Here is a 16,858-nt window from a genome sequence, read left to right on the forward strand (position 1 = left end):
ACCCCAGAGGCTTACCACTCCATTGTCTGTGTCCATGGGCCATGCACACATGCACACAAGGTCCTTGGTTGATTACCTCCCTCCCACCCACGCTCCCCCACCTTCCCTCCAACATCCCGCACTCTGTTCCATGCTTGGCAGGATCTACTTTCCACTCTGCAACCTGAGCAACCTTCTCATCCACCTCCACCTAATACCCTGTATTCTCAAGAGAAGCTGCCACAACCAGGGCTCCACTGCCTGTCTCCTCAAAATGCTGTCACCCTCCATGGTTCAGCGACACTAAACCTGTGTCAGTTCCCTGAACAAGCCAAACTCTCTCCCACCTGCCGGTCTCAGCTCATCAAAGCTGTTCCAGCACCCAGGCGTCTCATGGATCAGGTGTCACTGGGGAAAGGGAGTTGTCAGGAACTTGCTCTCGTGGCTAGAGGAGAGACCGGGACCCAGCTCTCCTGCCTGGGGGAAAGTACCCATCTACCCATGCCATTCCCTCTGTTTGGAACGCTCTTCTCTCTCCTGCTCAGAGAACTTCCCATCTAGGTCTGGATGACTAGAAAGCATTTCTGACCCCAGGCTGGAGTTAGATAGCCTTCCTCTCTCCCAAGCTCCCAGAGACCCCTATCCCTCTCTCCTTATAGCACCCATCACACTGAGTTATAATGACTAGTTTGTCACCCTTCCTGGACAGGGACTTGGTCTATTTGGTTCCCACTGTCTCCCTGGTGCTCAGCACGCTGCCTGGCACAAAGTAGTTACTCAAATGTTTTTCTAGAAAACGAATAAATATGTGGAAAAGACTTTACAGCCAGGTGTGAGGGCTCATCTGTCCATATAGACTCTAACCTCCAGGCCAGCTCTCCTCTCTCATCCAGACAGTCTGGGCCAGGGCCAGCGCCATCTGGGGCCATACTTCTCAGGATACTGAGAGACAAACCTGGGAGCCAGGAGTGAGAGATGAGAGAGAAGGAGGAGCAGCCAGAGAAACTGGAGCGGTTCTGTCTGAAGGAAGCTCAGCAACCCCTAAAGCCCATATGGGCTCCAGGGCTGAGGCAACAATGAGACCAGGAGGTTCACAGGGGAGGAACCTCGGCTCTGGGAGACGAAAGCCCTAGAACTCTCAGAGCATCCTAGGGCAGCTCTGGGGGGAGTAAACCTCTTGTGTGTGGGAAATCCTCTGGGGCAGCTGGCTGGCCTCCCAACCGTGGCCTCTGGGAGCAGCAAGTCTGTGCCGCTGGGGTTGAATGGCAGCTGGAACGCCAGACTAGGCATCCTCACCTGGCAAGAGTGGCCAACATTTTACCAGATATAACTCATCTGGTAACAAAACCAGGCCTGCACAGGCCTGGGCAGCCTGGGAAGGGGAGAAACAGTGAGAGGGCTGTGCTAGCCTGTGCCGCGCCAGCACGGCCAAGGGTGAACCCGAGGAGGGGCGGTGAAAGATTGAAGAAAAGACAGACAAGAGAATACAGCGGGGGCTCGGTGGATCTCCTGTGCCTGGATGAGGACACAAAAGACCCAGCCTGCAAGCCAATGCTTTATTTTATAGTCTGATTAAAACAAGGGTAGATTAACGTGTATACAAATGTTCTTGTTTTGGCAACACTTGCTGCACCTCCCAAAGCCCATTAGCTACTTAGAAAGGAATTAGGGAGGGCTACAAGGTCAGGCTTAATTATGCTAGGAGAGCTCTGCCCTCCAGGCTGGGACTTGTTTGTGGCCCTGCCACAGGTCAGCCCGAGGCTGGACCCTAGAGCTGCGCCCTGCACCAGACCTGCCTCCCTGAGCTGAGAGCATGACAGCTTCTTCCCCGCTCTGCTCCCAGAAGCAGGTGTTTAAGACCTCGGATTTCTCAGGTCTTAGAGTTACAAGGAGTGGAAGGGATGGGGATTTTTCAAGAACACTGTTATGGCTGGGAGGTTTGGCTCTGCTGCCTGGGGTAAATTACCCATCCATTCATGCATCCATGCATCCATCCACCTAATGTCCCTGCATCCATTAGACCTCCATCCACCCTCCCCGCGCCCCCCCCCCACACACACACACACACACACACATCCATCCATTAAACCATCCATCAAGTCAGCCAGCCATGGAGTTCAAAGGTCCCAGCTGTGAATACCATTTGGATTCTATGCCCTGCACCCCAGCAGGCAGAGGACAAACATAGGTGTGAAGGGGGGGCACCCTGCCTCAACTCCTTCTCAGTTCTCAGTGAAGCCACGCAGAGGCCAGCTTACCACAAAGGCAGACACAGACTGTCCCTCCGGACCCTCAGGAGAACACGCAGATAGAGTAGGGGAGGGGAGGAGGGGAGGAGGGGAGGAGGGGAGGAGGGGAGGAGGGGAGGAGGGGAAGAGGGGAGGCCTGAAGAAGATGCCACCAGGACAGAGGTCCCTGGACACTACTTCCCTGCCACTGCCACTGGCTGTTACAGGAATAGGCCTTGAGCTCAGTGCTCAGCCATCAATCCCACAATCCTGTTTCCGACCCTCACTGTTCAATTCTAGGCAAGATGTTTCCTTAAACACACACACACACCCCCCGCCCCTACCGCCCAAAGCCTTAGTTCCCCCATCTGTCAGGTGTGTGTGTAGGTGGGGGGGTGGCTTAATTTTTTAGTCCCTCCAAAGACTTGACTCATGAATCTTTGGGTCCCCTGTGGTTCATATGGGCTTCCCCAAAGTCACACATGTTCATAAATGTCGCCACCTCCTGGGGCCACAGGGAATCCCTCTGGGAACGTAGGAGAAACGGAGACTCGGGAAGAGGGATAATCCAGGAGCTAGCGAGAATGAAGAATTTAGAGGAAGTCTGGGGGCAGACACCAAAGTCCCAGAGAGAGTAGGCATGCAGCCCTCCCCAGCTTTTCTCCACCCAGTGCCTTTCCTCCTGGCTTGCTCCCTTCCTTTTGGACTCGTGCCCAGCCACCAATCCTTCCTGGGCACTGGGTTTGTCTTCTTATCGCCCACCAGAAACATGAGAGCTTAGCCCAGCAATTCGGGACTTGTCCTGACTCACCCAAACATTCTCAGTTCTGTGACTTCATCTGATCAACACCTGCTCTCTATTTCACTATAATTCACTGGTAAGTGTGGCGTCTTTTTTTTCAATATGTTTTTATTGTTTTGTTAATATATTTTATTGATTTTTTTTACAGAGAGAAAGGGAGAGGGATAGAGAGTTAGAAACATCGATGAGAGAAAAACATCGATCAGCTGCCTCCTGCACACCTCCTACTGGGGATGTGCCCACAACCAAGGTACATGCCCTTGACCGGAATCGAACCTGGGAACTTTCAGTCCGCAGGCCGACGCTCTATCCATTGAGCCAAACTGGTTAGGGCTGTTTTGTTTGTGTGTTTTTTTTAGAGAAAGAGAATAAGGGAGAGGGAGAGGGAGAGAAACATCGATAAGAGAGAAACATTAATGAGAGAGAAACATTGATCAGCTGCCTCCTGCAGGCAACCAAGCATGCGTCCCAACCAGAATCAAACCTGCAACCTTTCAGGACACAGGATGACGCTCAACCAACTGAGCCACACCGGCCAGGGCTGTGGCATCTATTTATCCTGAGTTCTGGTGGGCCAGAAGCCAACCTGCCTCCCTGACAATGATGAAACAGCCAGCCAGCTAAGGGGTGGTGTGGACTCCTAGCTCCCCAATCGGAATACGGGGACCTTGCTACCTGCCTATAGGTAAACACCTTTCTCTCTAGGGCAATGGGTCACCAACCAGTCGTCCACGGACCACTGGTGGTCCATGAGGTCCGAAAGGTTGGCGACCGCTGGTTTAAGAAAACCTTTCACATGGTGCCTGCTACAGGTTTAAGGCCAGCAGCTGAGTGATACCTCTCTATCCAACAGCCAGCATCTCCCTAAAGGGACCTGTCATCCCTGCCCAGGGAGCTGCCAGCTTCATAGGTGGACAAAAAGGTCCCTGTCCTGTCTTTTTTTTTTTTTTTAATTTATTGTTGACAGTCCCTGTTTATTGATAAAGTTCCCAGGGCTGGCACAGAACAAGCCCCAGGACATATCTGAGTAACAAAACAATGGAATGAGCATGTCTCTTTCCCACGATGCCCCTCCCACCCACACCTGGACCACATCCAGTTCTCACATCGGTGTTGTGGGTGTTTGGTCAGAGCCAGCCAGCCCCATGCAGTTTTGATCATATTTTCATCATGTCAACTTCTTGGTAAACCCCCACCCTTGTGCCCCCCTTCTCTGGCCTCCGGGAAACTCAGAAACAGCCAGAAAACCTTGGAATTCGTCTCATAAAGGGACAGGATTCCCAAGTAGGGAGTTTCCTTCAAGAGCCCCTCTGTAAAATTAAGCAGGCACCTCTCTGATTAGAGAACTGCCTCGATGGCCCCTAAGACTTCACCCCCGCGGAAGGAGATGGCTCTGTAGTACCAGTTAATTCACCACTAAGTGCGTAATAGGTGCCGGGCACTGCTTTCGCTGCTCCTGACACTCGCATGCAACTTACCAGGCTGGACAGCTGGTAAAGCGGCAGAGCTGAGGGTCCTCGCTGGGTAGTTTGGCTTCAGAATCTGTACTACATAGACTGCCTCTCTTAGTTGACCCATCTCCTAAGTAAAAATGGGGAGCAATACAGCAGGCCCAGGTCTGAGGAAGCGGCCCTCAGGAAAAGAGGGAAAGCCATTGTTTTGAGGTACTGACCATGTGTCAGCCTCCAAGCTGAGTCCTTTATGTGTATGACATACTGCAGCCTTAAACAACCCTATAAGTTGGGGATCACTGGTCCCATTCTATGTCTGAGGAAACTGAGGCATGGAGAGGTAGAGTGACCATGCTGAGATTGCAGCCCAAGTCGGTCTGATGGGTAGCACTTGGGAAGAGGGCTGGGGTCTGGGATGTCCAGTTGGGGTGGAAAGGCTTGACCTGCTAGGAAGAGTTGGGGGGAAAACAAGAAGAGAAGCTGAAGGCCTCAGGCAAGACCCCAATGCTTGAGCCGGATGCAGAGATGCCCCCTGGAGGGCCTCCAGCCTCCTGGGCCTCTCCAGCAGAAGGGGAAGTGGTTTCCCCTGAATCTCTAGGAGGAAGTAGGCACAGTTTCTCGAGGCCTACCCAGGCCTCAGTTTCCCCAAGTGGAACAGTGGAGAAGGGATCAGGCTACAACTATGCCCACCTTCTTACCTCCATTCTCAGGGAGTAACAGAGGCCAGGTGATGTTGCAATAAAAAGGGGAATGAAGGGACAGGGCAGGGTTGGGATCCGGAGGGTGAGAGTAGGGGCAGGACCAAGGGACCTGTGGGCAAAGCTTCTAAAAGGGGCAGGCCTCGCGGGGGGGGGGGGGGGGGGGGAGTTCTGAGCCAGCCTGGTTGGACCTCTGCAGAGCAGAGCATCTCACTGGGATGGCTTTAACCCCCAGGGCTCTGGATATCAGAACCGTAGTCCCTGGAAATCTGTAGTCCCTTGAAAGATGCTTCTGATTGGACAAACTTAAGTCATGTGTTCAAATCCTCAGGAGTGGGATTAGACTCCTGAATGACCCACTTCAAGGACCACTTCTATCTCCTGAGGGGTCAGGAATAGGCAGGACAGGGGAGAATGACAAAGGTTAGGGCAGAGACTCTGAGGATCAGAGTAGATGAGCGAGTCAGACACCCAGCCCTGCTTCTGTTCCTAGGACCCATGGCTCCGGGGCAGGGGAGGGGGGGGGGAGGCGCAGAAAATATGAGCTCCCCTGGGCTCCAACCCACCAAAGTGGGTGGCTTTAACCCCCAGGGCTCTGGATATCAAAACTGTAGTCCCTGGAAATCTGAACCCAACACTTACCAAAACCCCAATCACCTTGCTGATCCCATACCTGTCAGACCATCATTTCAAGGATCCTCCCCCAAAATGAGGCTACCCCTTCCCACAGGGGCACAACACTCAAGACCTCCATCAATTCAGGAACCCTGACAGGACATACCAATACCTATTGGTGTCCCCATTGCTGACAGGACTCCACTAATGTCAAGGTCCCCCCATTACTATTAGGCCACCATTCCTCCTGGGAAATCCTAGCACTGTCAGGAACACCCATGCCTGTCAGGCAGGACAGCATCATTGCACACTCCAGGGACACTGTTTTCCCTGGAGTCTGTGTAAATGGCACCTCCTGGCATGGCAGCCCTAAGTATCAGAGTGTCTGTTAATGTGGGGCCCTCAGCATTCTCAGAGCTGCCATGATATAGAGTTACCCCCACCCAAAAAAGGGCAAATAAACAAATGTATCAATCAGGATTCTTACTTGCAAGCCACTGAAACTCACTAGATGATTTAAACAGAAAAGTTATTTTTAAAAAAAACCCTTGCCCTAACTGGTTTGGCTTAGAGGATAGAGCGTTGGCCTGCAGACTCAAGGGTCCCAGGTTCGATTCCAGTCAAGGGCACGTACCTTGGTTGCAGGCACATACCCAGTAGAGCGTGTGCAGGAGGCAGCTGATCGATGTTTAAAAAAAAAAAAAAACCCTGAAGGTACAGAAAATGAAAGAATAAGGGGGCCTAGGCAGCCAGAACCACTGGCAAAGCATGCAGTAGAGCCAGGACAGTCCAGACAGCCCTCCAAGACAGCGTGGTGGCACAGAGGGGGATGCCAAATGCCAGTACCACCCTAACATCCAGATAACTGAGCCCCTTGTCCTATAGTCCATGTTTTAGGGGACCTTGTTCCATCCCTCTTCCAGTCGTATCTCTGGACATGGCATAAACAGTACTCAAGGTTAAGGGCGCATGCCCACCTGGAGCGAGTGCTTCTCCTTCCAGACCACATTTCAGGAACTGAGAACTGGAGAATTCCCTGCACAAAAGGCCCCGAGCAACTTCAAGAATCCATGCAGACCTCTTCCTTAGATCTGTCCTTCCCATGATAGACTATGTCATTGCTGTGTACACTACGAGGTCCAGAGAATGACCAAGAGGTAGCTATTGCCAGATAACATGAGAGAAACTTGTATGTATGGGGCTGGAGTATCTACACCAGGTATATGAGACCCTTCATGGTGCAATTGGAACTGAGGGTAGTAAGGGAAGGAAGTGGGTGGACAAGTTGGGACTGGAGCTTGGATCTCCCCTTGCCACATCTCTCCATCAAGGAACTCCAAGGATTCCAAAAATTCTAAATTTGAACCTGGTCTTCAAGTTGTTTTGAAAGTATGTTTTTCAAGGCAGTAAGAGAGACATTTTTATTTGGCAGTCTGTCAGCTTGATTTGTAACTTTTAAATATTTAGGTATATGCTTTGTGGGCCTCCATTTGTACTGTCGTCACAAGCCCTTCAAATATTGGGTGATCAGCCTGCCAGCTTCCACTTCTAGAATCACCGCTCAGCTGCCCATGAAAAACAGACATCACCTCTGCCACCACTCCTACCACCATGAAAATGGATGTTTTACTAACCCTGCTCCTTTGCATTACTACTAGCTTCCCATTCACAGTCCTTGAAAGGCACTTCTGATTGGATAAGCCTAAGGCATGTGTTCAAATTCTAGCTGGAAAGGAAGCTAGGAATATTAGTATGTGACCCTTAGGGGGTTCTACCATATGTTGGAAGGTAACTAAAACTCATATAATAGGAAATTCCTCAAACCATAGAAAGGGGTTAAGTTTGTGGGCAGTGAAAAAAAAAATCTCTATAGTCCACCCTATGGCTATCCTACATCAACATACATCCTTCTTCCCAGATCCTAGACTCCTTAAAAATTTAAGGATATCACCTAACAAATATCTGCCTCAGTCAGCCTAAGCTGCCATAACAAAATACCATCAGCTGTGTTGTTTAAACAACAGAAATTTTATTTTCTCACAGTTCTGGAGGTTAGAAGTTCAAGATCCAGATGCCTGGTGAGAGCCCTCTTCCTGGCATGCAGATAGCTGCCTTCTCACTGTGTCCTCACTGTGTCCTCTCTCTTCCTATTCTTTTAAGGCTACAATCCTATCAGATTAGGACCCTACCTTTATGACCTCATTTAACCTAAATTACTTCCTTAAAAGCCTATCTCTAGATACAGTCACATTGAAGGTTAGGGCTTCAATTATGAATTATGGGGGAACACAATTCAGCTGGGAGCAAAATCCAATTCTAAATCCAAGATCTCAGGCTGACATCCAATCCTTTTCTAGTTTTGTTATAACCTCATCTCTCTATTCTGCAATACCTGAAAACCACCACCAACACAGCTGATTGGTCAGGATAGACTGAGTTATGCTACAGTAATAAATGACACCCAAGTCTGAGTGGTTTAACACAACAAAATTCTATTCCCCATACATACCAAGCCTGCTGTGGGTCTAGGCGGGTCTTTAGTGCAGCTGTATTCCATGTGGTGGTTCAACATTCCAGGCCGCCTGGATCTTTTGGCGTGCTCCTTCTTCTCAACAAATGTTTCCATGGTCATTCCAGCCAGGTAAAAGAGCGAGGAGAACCTTGGTTTAAATGCTTCTATCCACAAATGACACATGCCACTTCTGCACACAGTTAATTGGCCAAAGTAGGTCACGCAGCCATGCCTAACTTCAAGTGGGTGACTGCCAGGAAAAATAAACCACAGTCTTCTTTTTTTTTTTTTTTTAATAATTTTATTGATTTTTTACAGAGAGGAAGGGAGAGGGATAGAGAGTTAGAAACATCGATGAGAGAGAAACATTGATCAGCTGCCTCCTGCACACCCCCCACTGGGGATGTGCCAGCAACCAAGGTACATGCCCTTGACCGGAATCAAACATGGGACCCCTCAGTCCGCAGGCTGACGCTCTATCCACTGAGCCAAAATGGCCAGGGCTAAACCACAGTCTTGATGAGCAGAAGTACTCTTACCACAACAACCTATATTGAAGAATGGAATAAAGGAGGATGACAGAAAAAGGGAGTCAGTTAAAGAAATAGTGACATTTCACAACCTGGAAGGAAGTAGGAATAAAAGCTCTAGTCAACAGTTCTGAAACTGGTCCTGGGACTTAATTAGCATTCATTCCTTTGTTTTTATGTTAGTTTTCTATTGCTGTGTAACAAATTGCCACAAACTTAGCTTCAAACAATCCAAGTTTATCATCTCCTAGTGTCTGTGGGTCAAGAGTTCAAGTACTTGTTGACTGGGTCCTCTGTTCAGGGTCTCACCAGGCTGAACTCAGGTATCAGCCAGGGCTGCAATCTCATCTGAGGCTCAGAATCCTCTTCCCAACTCACTGGGTGCTGGCAGTAGAGGTTGTAGGACTGAGGCCTTGAGTGCCTAGAGCTGCCTGCCACGGCCTGCTGCATGGCCCTCTCCACAGCATGGCAGTTTGCTTCTTCGAGGCCAAATAAGAGCATCTGCTGCGGCTTCTTACTTCTTATCTCTAGACACTTTTTACAAGGGTTCGCCTGATTGGACAAACTTAAGTCCAATAAGTTATCTACCCAGGATAACCTCCCTTTTGAGGAACTGAAAGTCAACAGATTAGAGACCTTAATTACACCTGCAAAATCCCTTCATTTTGCCATATCTAATCACCTAATCCCATCATATTCAAAGGTCAAACGTCCACAAAAAAAAAATCCCTTCAAAGCAAGATTATACAGGGCATGCACACCAGGGGGCAGGGAACTCAGAATTCTATTGACCGTACTTTCTCTATAACTCATTCCCTTCATCCCCAACTGGCATTTCAGCTGGCTGACATTCTATGCTGCTAAGGAACTCAAACCTTCACACTCAAAGGATGTGAAGCTCCTAATGGTCCTGCCTGATTAAGGTTACCGGAGTCTTCCATTAACTTTGACCACTGGGCCTGGCATCACTAGGAAGTACCCCAAGGATTACCCCCATATACATGGCTTCTTTCACCAATTACCCTTCCCCTGCCTCACCCACACTGGGATTAGTCACAAGCCCCTGTCCTTCCTCGGAGCCTTTGCTTCCTGTTCATTCAACTTGGAATGTCCTCCCTCCTGCCTCACCCATCTTCAAGGCTCTTCGGAGCTCCCTCCTCCATGAAGCCTCCCCTACCTTCCCTCTGAGCCCACAGGGCTCCTCACCTCCAGCCACATAGCTCACCTTCTGCTTTGGGTACAAGGATCCTTGTTCCCTACATTTCTCCCACACAAGATCGGTCCAAATCCAGGAACCCTGGGATCCAGAGTGGCCCCAATTGCAGGAAGTAAAGGAGGGGGTTGTTCAGGAAACTGGCAGTGATTTTACTTCAAGCTCCAGGGGGTAAGGAGGCAGGGAAGGGCGGTGTACTATTGCTCAAGAGTTACCCCATTCTGATGTCCAGTCACCTCTGGAAGTCCTGTGCAATGTTCTACCCACACTCTGGCTAAGGACTGCCCCTCTGGCTGGCCAGCAACCTCTGGTGGAGGTTTTGGACAAGAATGGAGTGTGAAGCAGACCTCTTCCCAGGATCAGGGACTTTCAAGAGCTGATTCATCTGTTTTCTTACTCATTTCCAGCTCACTTCTGGAAGAAGACAACTCAGACTTCTCAGGCCAGAGCCCCCCTTCCACAGCCCAGGAGTCACTCATCCTGTTTTCTCTGTTTACCAGATGCCCTCTGCAGGCCCATGAGATTGAGGGAGCCCCATATCCTCTTTCCCTTTGCATTGGACGCCCCCTGCAGGCCTATGAGGTTGAGAGCCACAAAATGATGGATTGAACAAACAGCTAGCGGGCACACACACAACACACACACACACATGCGCGAGCACGCACTCCAACACTTTAATCCACCTACACGTCTGTCCACACAGTCAGATAATCAATCACACAATCACTTACATACACAAGGACACAGCACAGATAGTCAAGCATATACATTATCACAATACAGATACAAGGACATAGACAGACACACAGACATAATTACACACAGATATGGGCACACAGACACTCACTCACACATGGACACAATCTTTTCTCCTAGAAAGCAGTATTTGTTTGGGGGAAATAGGTTGAAAAGCCATCTGAGAAACAGGGCAATAGCCTGAGTGATGGACTTAAGAAAAAGGTGGCTAGAGCCCGGCCAGCGTAGCTCAGTGTTTGAGCATCGACCTATAAACCAGGAGGTTACAGTTCGATTCCTGTCAGGGCACATGCCTGGGTTGTGGGCTCAGATCCTCAGTGTGCAGCATGCAGGAGGCAGCCGATCAATGATTCTCTCTCATCATTGATGTTTCTATCTCTCTTTCCCTCTCCCTTCCTCTCTGAAAGCAATAAAAATATATTTTTTAAAAACAGCCAAATGAAAACACGCACAGGGCTAATTGTGAGAGGGTCTCTCTCAAATGCTCTCTCCTCTTGGAGACATGCAGGGCACATCACCCTCCCAGCACATTGTTTCATTCACCGAACAGGAAGTTCCATGAGCTTTAGTGTCCAGAGTTTTTATTGAGATTTCATTACATAGGCATCATTGAGTCACATGACTGAACTCAATCTCCAGCCCCCTTCTTTGGAGGTTGGGCTGGCTCAAAGCCCCAATTCTCCAAGGACATAATTGATCTTTCAGTGGTGCCCCCTCATCCTAAGTCATCTCGTCTCCTAACAAAAACTCAGGTGTAATCCAAGGGGCTCATAAATAACAAAAACACTCCTATTACTTGGAAAATTCCAAAGATTTAGTCTCTTGCTCAGAAGCCAGGGACAAAGGTCAGTGGAATCCTATCTATATATATAAAAAGCCAGCGACCGGAAGGCTGTAACAACCAGAATGACCGGTCGCTATGGCACCCACTGCCGCCAGCAAACTGGCCCCATCAGGGATGGGTCCAGCCAACCTCTCCCAGCCCCTCCCCCCAGCCAGCCCGCTCCCAATTGGCCTCTCCCACCCCGATCAAGGGCAGGGTGATGGCCCCCCCCTCCCACGGCCTCTCCCCCTGGCCAGCCCCACCCCAGGTCACCCCCCACCCCATCAGGGGCAGGCTGGCCAACCACCTGCGGCCCCTCCCCCCAGCTGGCCCTGCCCCTGGTGGGCCCCCCCACCCCGATCGATCGGACTGGGGCCTCTCCTCCCAGCCAGTTCACCCCTGATCAGAGTTGGGGCTGGCCAGGCAACCTCCCATGGCCCCTCCCCTGACTGCTGACTCCCAATCGGCCCCCCTCACCCCAATCAGGGGCAGGGCCCACTGGCCAACTACCCTCGGCTCCTCCCCCCGAGTCGGCCCAGCTCTGATCGGCCGATTAGGGTGGGCCAGCTGGCCAACCTTCCATCTCCTCCTCCCAACAGGCCCGGCCCTGATCCTCCCCGATTGGGGCCAGGACAGCAGGACCCCACCTGTGCACGAATTTGTGCACTGGGCCTCTAATATTATATAACGGAAGGGAAGAAATTCCTGGACATAAAGAATGAAAGCTTGAGAGGGCCATAAATAGACAACATCTACAGCCTCACACAGGCTCACACACACACACAGCCACAGGACCATCATGGACTCCCTCACCATCACTATCATTCTTCTGCTCACTTTCCCCATCCAGCCTCACAGTCTCACACAGGCTCCACACAAGCAGAAAGACTCCTGCAACCCATACACCCACTGCTTCCAAAGATTCTGCACATTTGTCCATCTCTGGCTGTCCTCCATGGCCTCCTGCACAGCACCGCTCCCCTCCTCAGCATACTGATTTCTAGGTCTCCCTTGGAAAGGATAGAGGGTAAATGGTCAGATGAGGGGCACAGCTGGGATCTGGGAGTCTGTGAAGGGGACCGTGAGTTCAAGTCAACACACAGGTCCAAGTGTGTCCGTGAACCTGAGAGTACACATGTACCAAATGGATGTGCCCTTGTGATTGTGTGTCTCCATGTACCGTGGGTATATCTGTGCATCGTGTGTGCTCCTATACAATCTATACGTGGGCTTCTGTGGGGTGGGTACCTATGTGATGTAGATGTGCCTGTGCCCCAGGTGTTCCTACATGTGTCAGTGCCTGAATGGGTCCTGGGGCCTCTGGCTATCCTTCTCACTGGAGGCTCTGTCTCCTCTAGCTTGGTTTCCAGAGGAAGAGAACAGTGTACATCGGGGAAGGTGGAGAGAGAAACACTAAAGCTATGGCACTGGACACAGGTATCCTGAATATAGTCAGGGCTATGAGCTCCCCACCTTATAGTCCCTCAAGCCCTAACACCAATACCCACTCACTCCCAGTCCTGTGTGCCAACAACCCTGAGGACACTGTCTCTTGGTGAACCAACACCCAATTCCTGGAACATTTGTGGTGTCTTTTGTTCCTATCTCCTCCTCGAGGACTGGCTGCCAGGCACTGTTCTCCTGTGAGTGGGGGGTGGAGAGTAACCTGTCTCCTCCTCCTAGTCACCTCTTTTATCACCATCTTACCTTTCTTCTCCTCGAGCATGACTGGAGCACAGCTTCTCCTCCACACCTTGCTGAGCCTCTTCCCACACGGAAGCCCCTGAAACAGGTTCCTAGAGGTGGACCTCAGTTTCTACCCTACACACCCAGTCCTTCCAGGAAACTGAGTTCCACAGCTGCTCTATTCTCCCTGACCTCTGACTCCAGGTTCACCATGCTGGAGTGCTGGAGCATGCACACCCCAGACCAGCCCTGGGGGACCACATCCAGAGACCGCAGAAGAACTCTGCCAAGGCAAGCCTGCCCTCTCCAGCCCTGCCTCCTCCCTCTGAGCTCCTGCCCAAGACCCCAGCCCATAACTTTGCCTCTCCTTCCTCCCCCAGAACCATAGCATGTAGCCCACGAGAGCTCCAGAAGGAGCCCTGTGACCGAGTGAAGGGATGTGAATCACTGCTGCCTGGGGAACCAAGGATCAGAAGTGAGAACCAGACCATCAGCTCCTCTGCACCAGACCTGACCCAGCCTGGGCAGGACCTGGAGTGTGAGTGTGAGTGCGAGTGTGTGTGAGGGTGAGTATGACTGGAGCACAGCTTTTCCTCCACAACAGACTGCAATGCTTCCAGTAAAGCCCAACTGGCACCCACAGATCTATCTGTCACCTGTCTGTGGCCCAGGCAAGGCAAGACAGGAATGAGAGGGAGAAAGGGGGGGGATGCAGGGAGAGAGTAGAGGTATCCATTCTCCACACTTCAGGCTGAGGGAACTTTCACTTCACTCGTTTCTAGTCACTCTCTCTCCTACAGTCCAGCCACAGAGCTCCCGTCCTCCCTCCAAAGACCATCTGGGGCAGCTATTCCCAACCTCCCACACTCGGCTAATGGCTCCTTCTGGGCTCTGTCACAGCACCCTCTACTGCGCCTAGCCAGTCTTCCGGGTTTATTGTCTCTTTCAATCGCCCCATCTACAACCCAGATGATAAGCCCTCTGAGGGTGGAGACTGTGCCTTTCTTCTTCTTTTCAAATGTTGTTTTAGAGAGAGGAAGGGAAAAAGAAATATTGATGTGAGAAACATTGATCGGTCGCCTCCTGCACACACCCGACCTGGGTAAGTACCCTGACCGAGAATCAAACCTGCCACCTTTTGGTGTACAGGACAACACTCCAACCGAGCCACACCAGCCAGGGCTGTGCCTGTCCTCTTTACAGTTTTATCCCCACACCCCAGCACAGTGCCTGCATGTAGCAGACACTCGATAAATAGTTGTTGATTGAATGACTGTAGGGACAAAAATCACAGGAAGGTAGGTCTCAGCCAAGATAGGAAGGGCTTTGACCCTCTGGCCATTAAGTGACTTGGCCAAGGCCACTCATCCGAGAAGTATTTTCATAGCCTGGCCTGTCTAGACTGAGCCCTCTCTGGAGGCCTACTCCTCCTCAGCCCAGGGTCACACACGTAGAACAGGGCAAACAAGAAAAGGCCATCGTCAGGGCAGAAGCCAAGGAGATTGAGAGGAGAAGAGGGAATTGAGGAAAACAGCACTGGACAGCGTCTCAAGGCTCTTTTCTTTTTAATATATATTTTTTATTGTTGATAGTATTACAGATATCTCCGATCCCCCCACCCCCAAAGCTCTTTTCTTGCTGCCTATTACTGAGGTCTCCATCTCCCAGGGTAGAACTCCAAAATCTGACTCCATCCTTACAAAGGGGAGTCCAGAACCTCGCATCTTGGCAATAAATACCAACCTGATCCTTCAGTGGTCGGCCCTGCCTCCACCTCCTGGAGACACTTTGACCCCGCCTCCTCTGAAGAAATGCTCTAACCACGCCCCTTCCGGGTAAAGGGAGCCCCGCCCCCGCTGCGTGGAGTCCCTGTGACGTCACGGTAACGGTCTGTTTCCGGGGTGGAGCCAGGGAGGGCGGAGTTTAGGCTGCGCCGACCCCTCAGCCCCCCTCCAGGTGACCCAGCCCCCGAAAATCCTCACCTGGGGCCCCAAATACCCCCACCCCATGACCGCAAAGCCTGTCGCCCGGACCCCCTAAATGCCGCAGGCCCCTGCGGTGACCGACCTCCTAATTCCATAACGTCTCGTGCCTCCGAAATCTCCCTCCCCACCCCGCCCCGATGTGCAACTGAGCCTTCCCGGGGGCACCTGCCTCAGGTCACCCGAGAGCAAGTCAGGCCGATCCTGAGAATGACGGAGAAGGGGTCCGGGAGCTGGGAAGTGCTTGATCCGATCATTCCGCCCCCCAGGAGACGTTCGGAGCCCGAGACATGCCGGGATTGAGGAGATACGAGGTGGCGCTGGAGGCGGAGGAGGAGTGAGTGGGGGCGGGTTCTGCGGGGGAGAAGCTAGCGGCTCGGGGTGGGGGGGAGGGCGCGAGTTCTCCGGGGGCGGGGGGAGTGGGAGGGGTGGGGCCCCTAAAGGGGCGTGGGCTGGGACGGGAGCCGCCTCCCAGGGGCGGGGCGGGGCCTCCCAGGGGCGGGGCGGGGCCTCCGAGAGACACGCGGAGGGTGCGGGGTCAGCCGCCCCGCCTGGCCCGGCTTTGCCTTCTCTCTGCAGGATCTACTGGGGCTGCTTCTACTTTTTCCCGTGGCTGCGCATGTGGCGGAGGGAGCGGAGGTGAGGGGGCTGCGATACCGCGGACCCTCCCCGGGCACGGACGAGGCTCAGTCTCGGAGCACAGATCTGGGCGGGGGGCATCCGGGAGACCCCGCCCAGCCTCACGCCCGTGTCGGGTCGCCCCACAGCTCGGCACACCCCCGGGAGCCGAAGCTGGAGCCTCTGCGGGGCCTGATGAGCTGTCTGTCGAGCGGCCTGGGCCCTGTCCCCCAGCGCTCGGGGCTTGCCCTCCCCCGCCGCACACCCGCCGCCACTGCCCAGCCAGCCAGTGCATTAAAGGTTTAAACCGCAGCCACCGCGCGTCCCTCCTGACTGCCGCCGCTGCCGCCACGTTGACGCTGGGAGCCCCTCTCCATGCTGGCTGTGTCCTTAGCTGGCAGGGCCTCTCTTCTCAATAGGGTGCCCCTGTTATATCTAAGGGTCCCCCATCAGTATCAGGCCCTCATTACTGTCAGTGACTGCCCTTCACTCCCTACACCTGCATTCATCACTGAGTAGCCTGTGTGGAGGGTTGGTCTTCCTTCCAACTTTTTTCCCACATTCTTGTGTTCTCACAACCCCAGCTCTCTGTCTGCTACCACCGTCCTCCTCCCTAAGACTGTGCCAGATCTTCTTTTCCTAGGAGTAGATCTAAAAGATCTTAAGGCGCCCTAACCAGTTTGGCTCAGTGGATAGAGCGTTGGCCTGTGGACTGAAGGGTCCCAGGTTCGATTCTGGTCAAGGGCATGTGCCTTGGTTGTGGGCACATCCCCAGTGGGGAGTGTGCAAGAGGCAGCTGATCAATGATTCTCTTTCAATGATGTTTCTAACTCTCTATCCCTCTCCCTTCCTCTCTCTAAAAATCAATAAAATATATTTAAAAATAAATAAATAAAATAAAAGATCTTAAGGCCAGGCTTGAGGAAGTAGGCTGTGAGGGGAGGGGAAAGAGTCCTAGAAGCTGC

General features: G+C 52.1%; 1 protein-coding gene across 1 annotated transcript; it reads left to right on the forward strand.

Annotated features, from left to right (window-relative positions):
• Nucleotides 1-15,199: 15,199 nt before the first annotated feature.
• Nucleotides 15,200-16,207, forward strand: LOC307110854 (uncharacterized protein). The gene is made up of 4 exons (XM_079790320.1): nt 15,200-15,249; nt 15,545-15,612; nt 15,855-15,914; nt 16,043-16,207. The coding sequence occupies exons 2-4, from the start codon at nt 15,566-15,568 to the stop codon at nt 16,197-16,199; spliced, it is 264 nt and encodes an 87-aa protein (XP_079646446.1). The 5' UTR covers nt 15,200-15,249; nt 15,545-15,565; the 3' UTR covers nt 16,200-16,207.
• The last annotated feature ends 651 nt before the right edge of the window (nt 16,208-16,858 follow it).

The sequence above is a fragment of the Cnephaeus nilssonii genome (assembly GCF_951640355.1).
Source record: "Cnephaeus nilssonii genome assembly, chromosome: 14".
Taxonomy (NCBI): Eukaryota; Metazoa; Chordata; class Mammalia; order Chiroptera; family Vespertilionidae; genus Cnephaeus; species Cnephaeus nilssonii.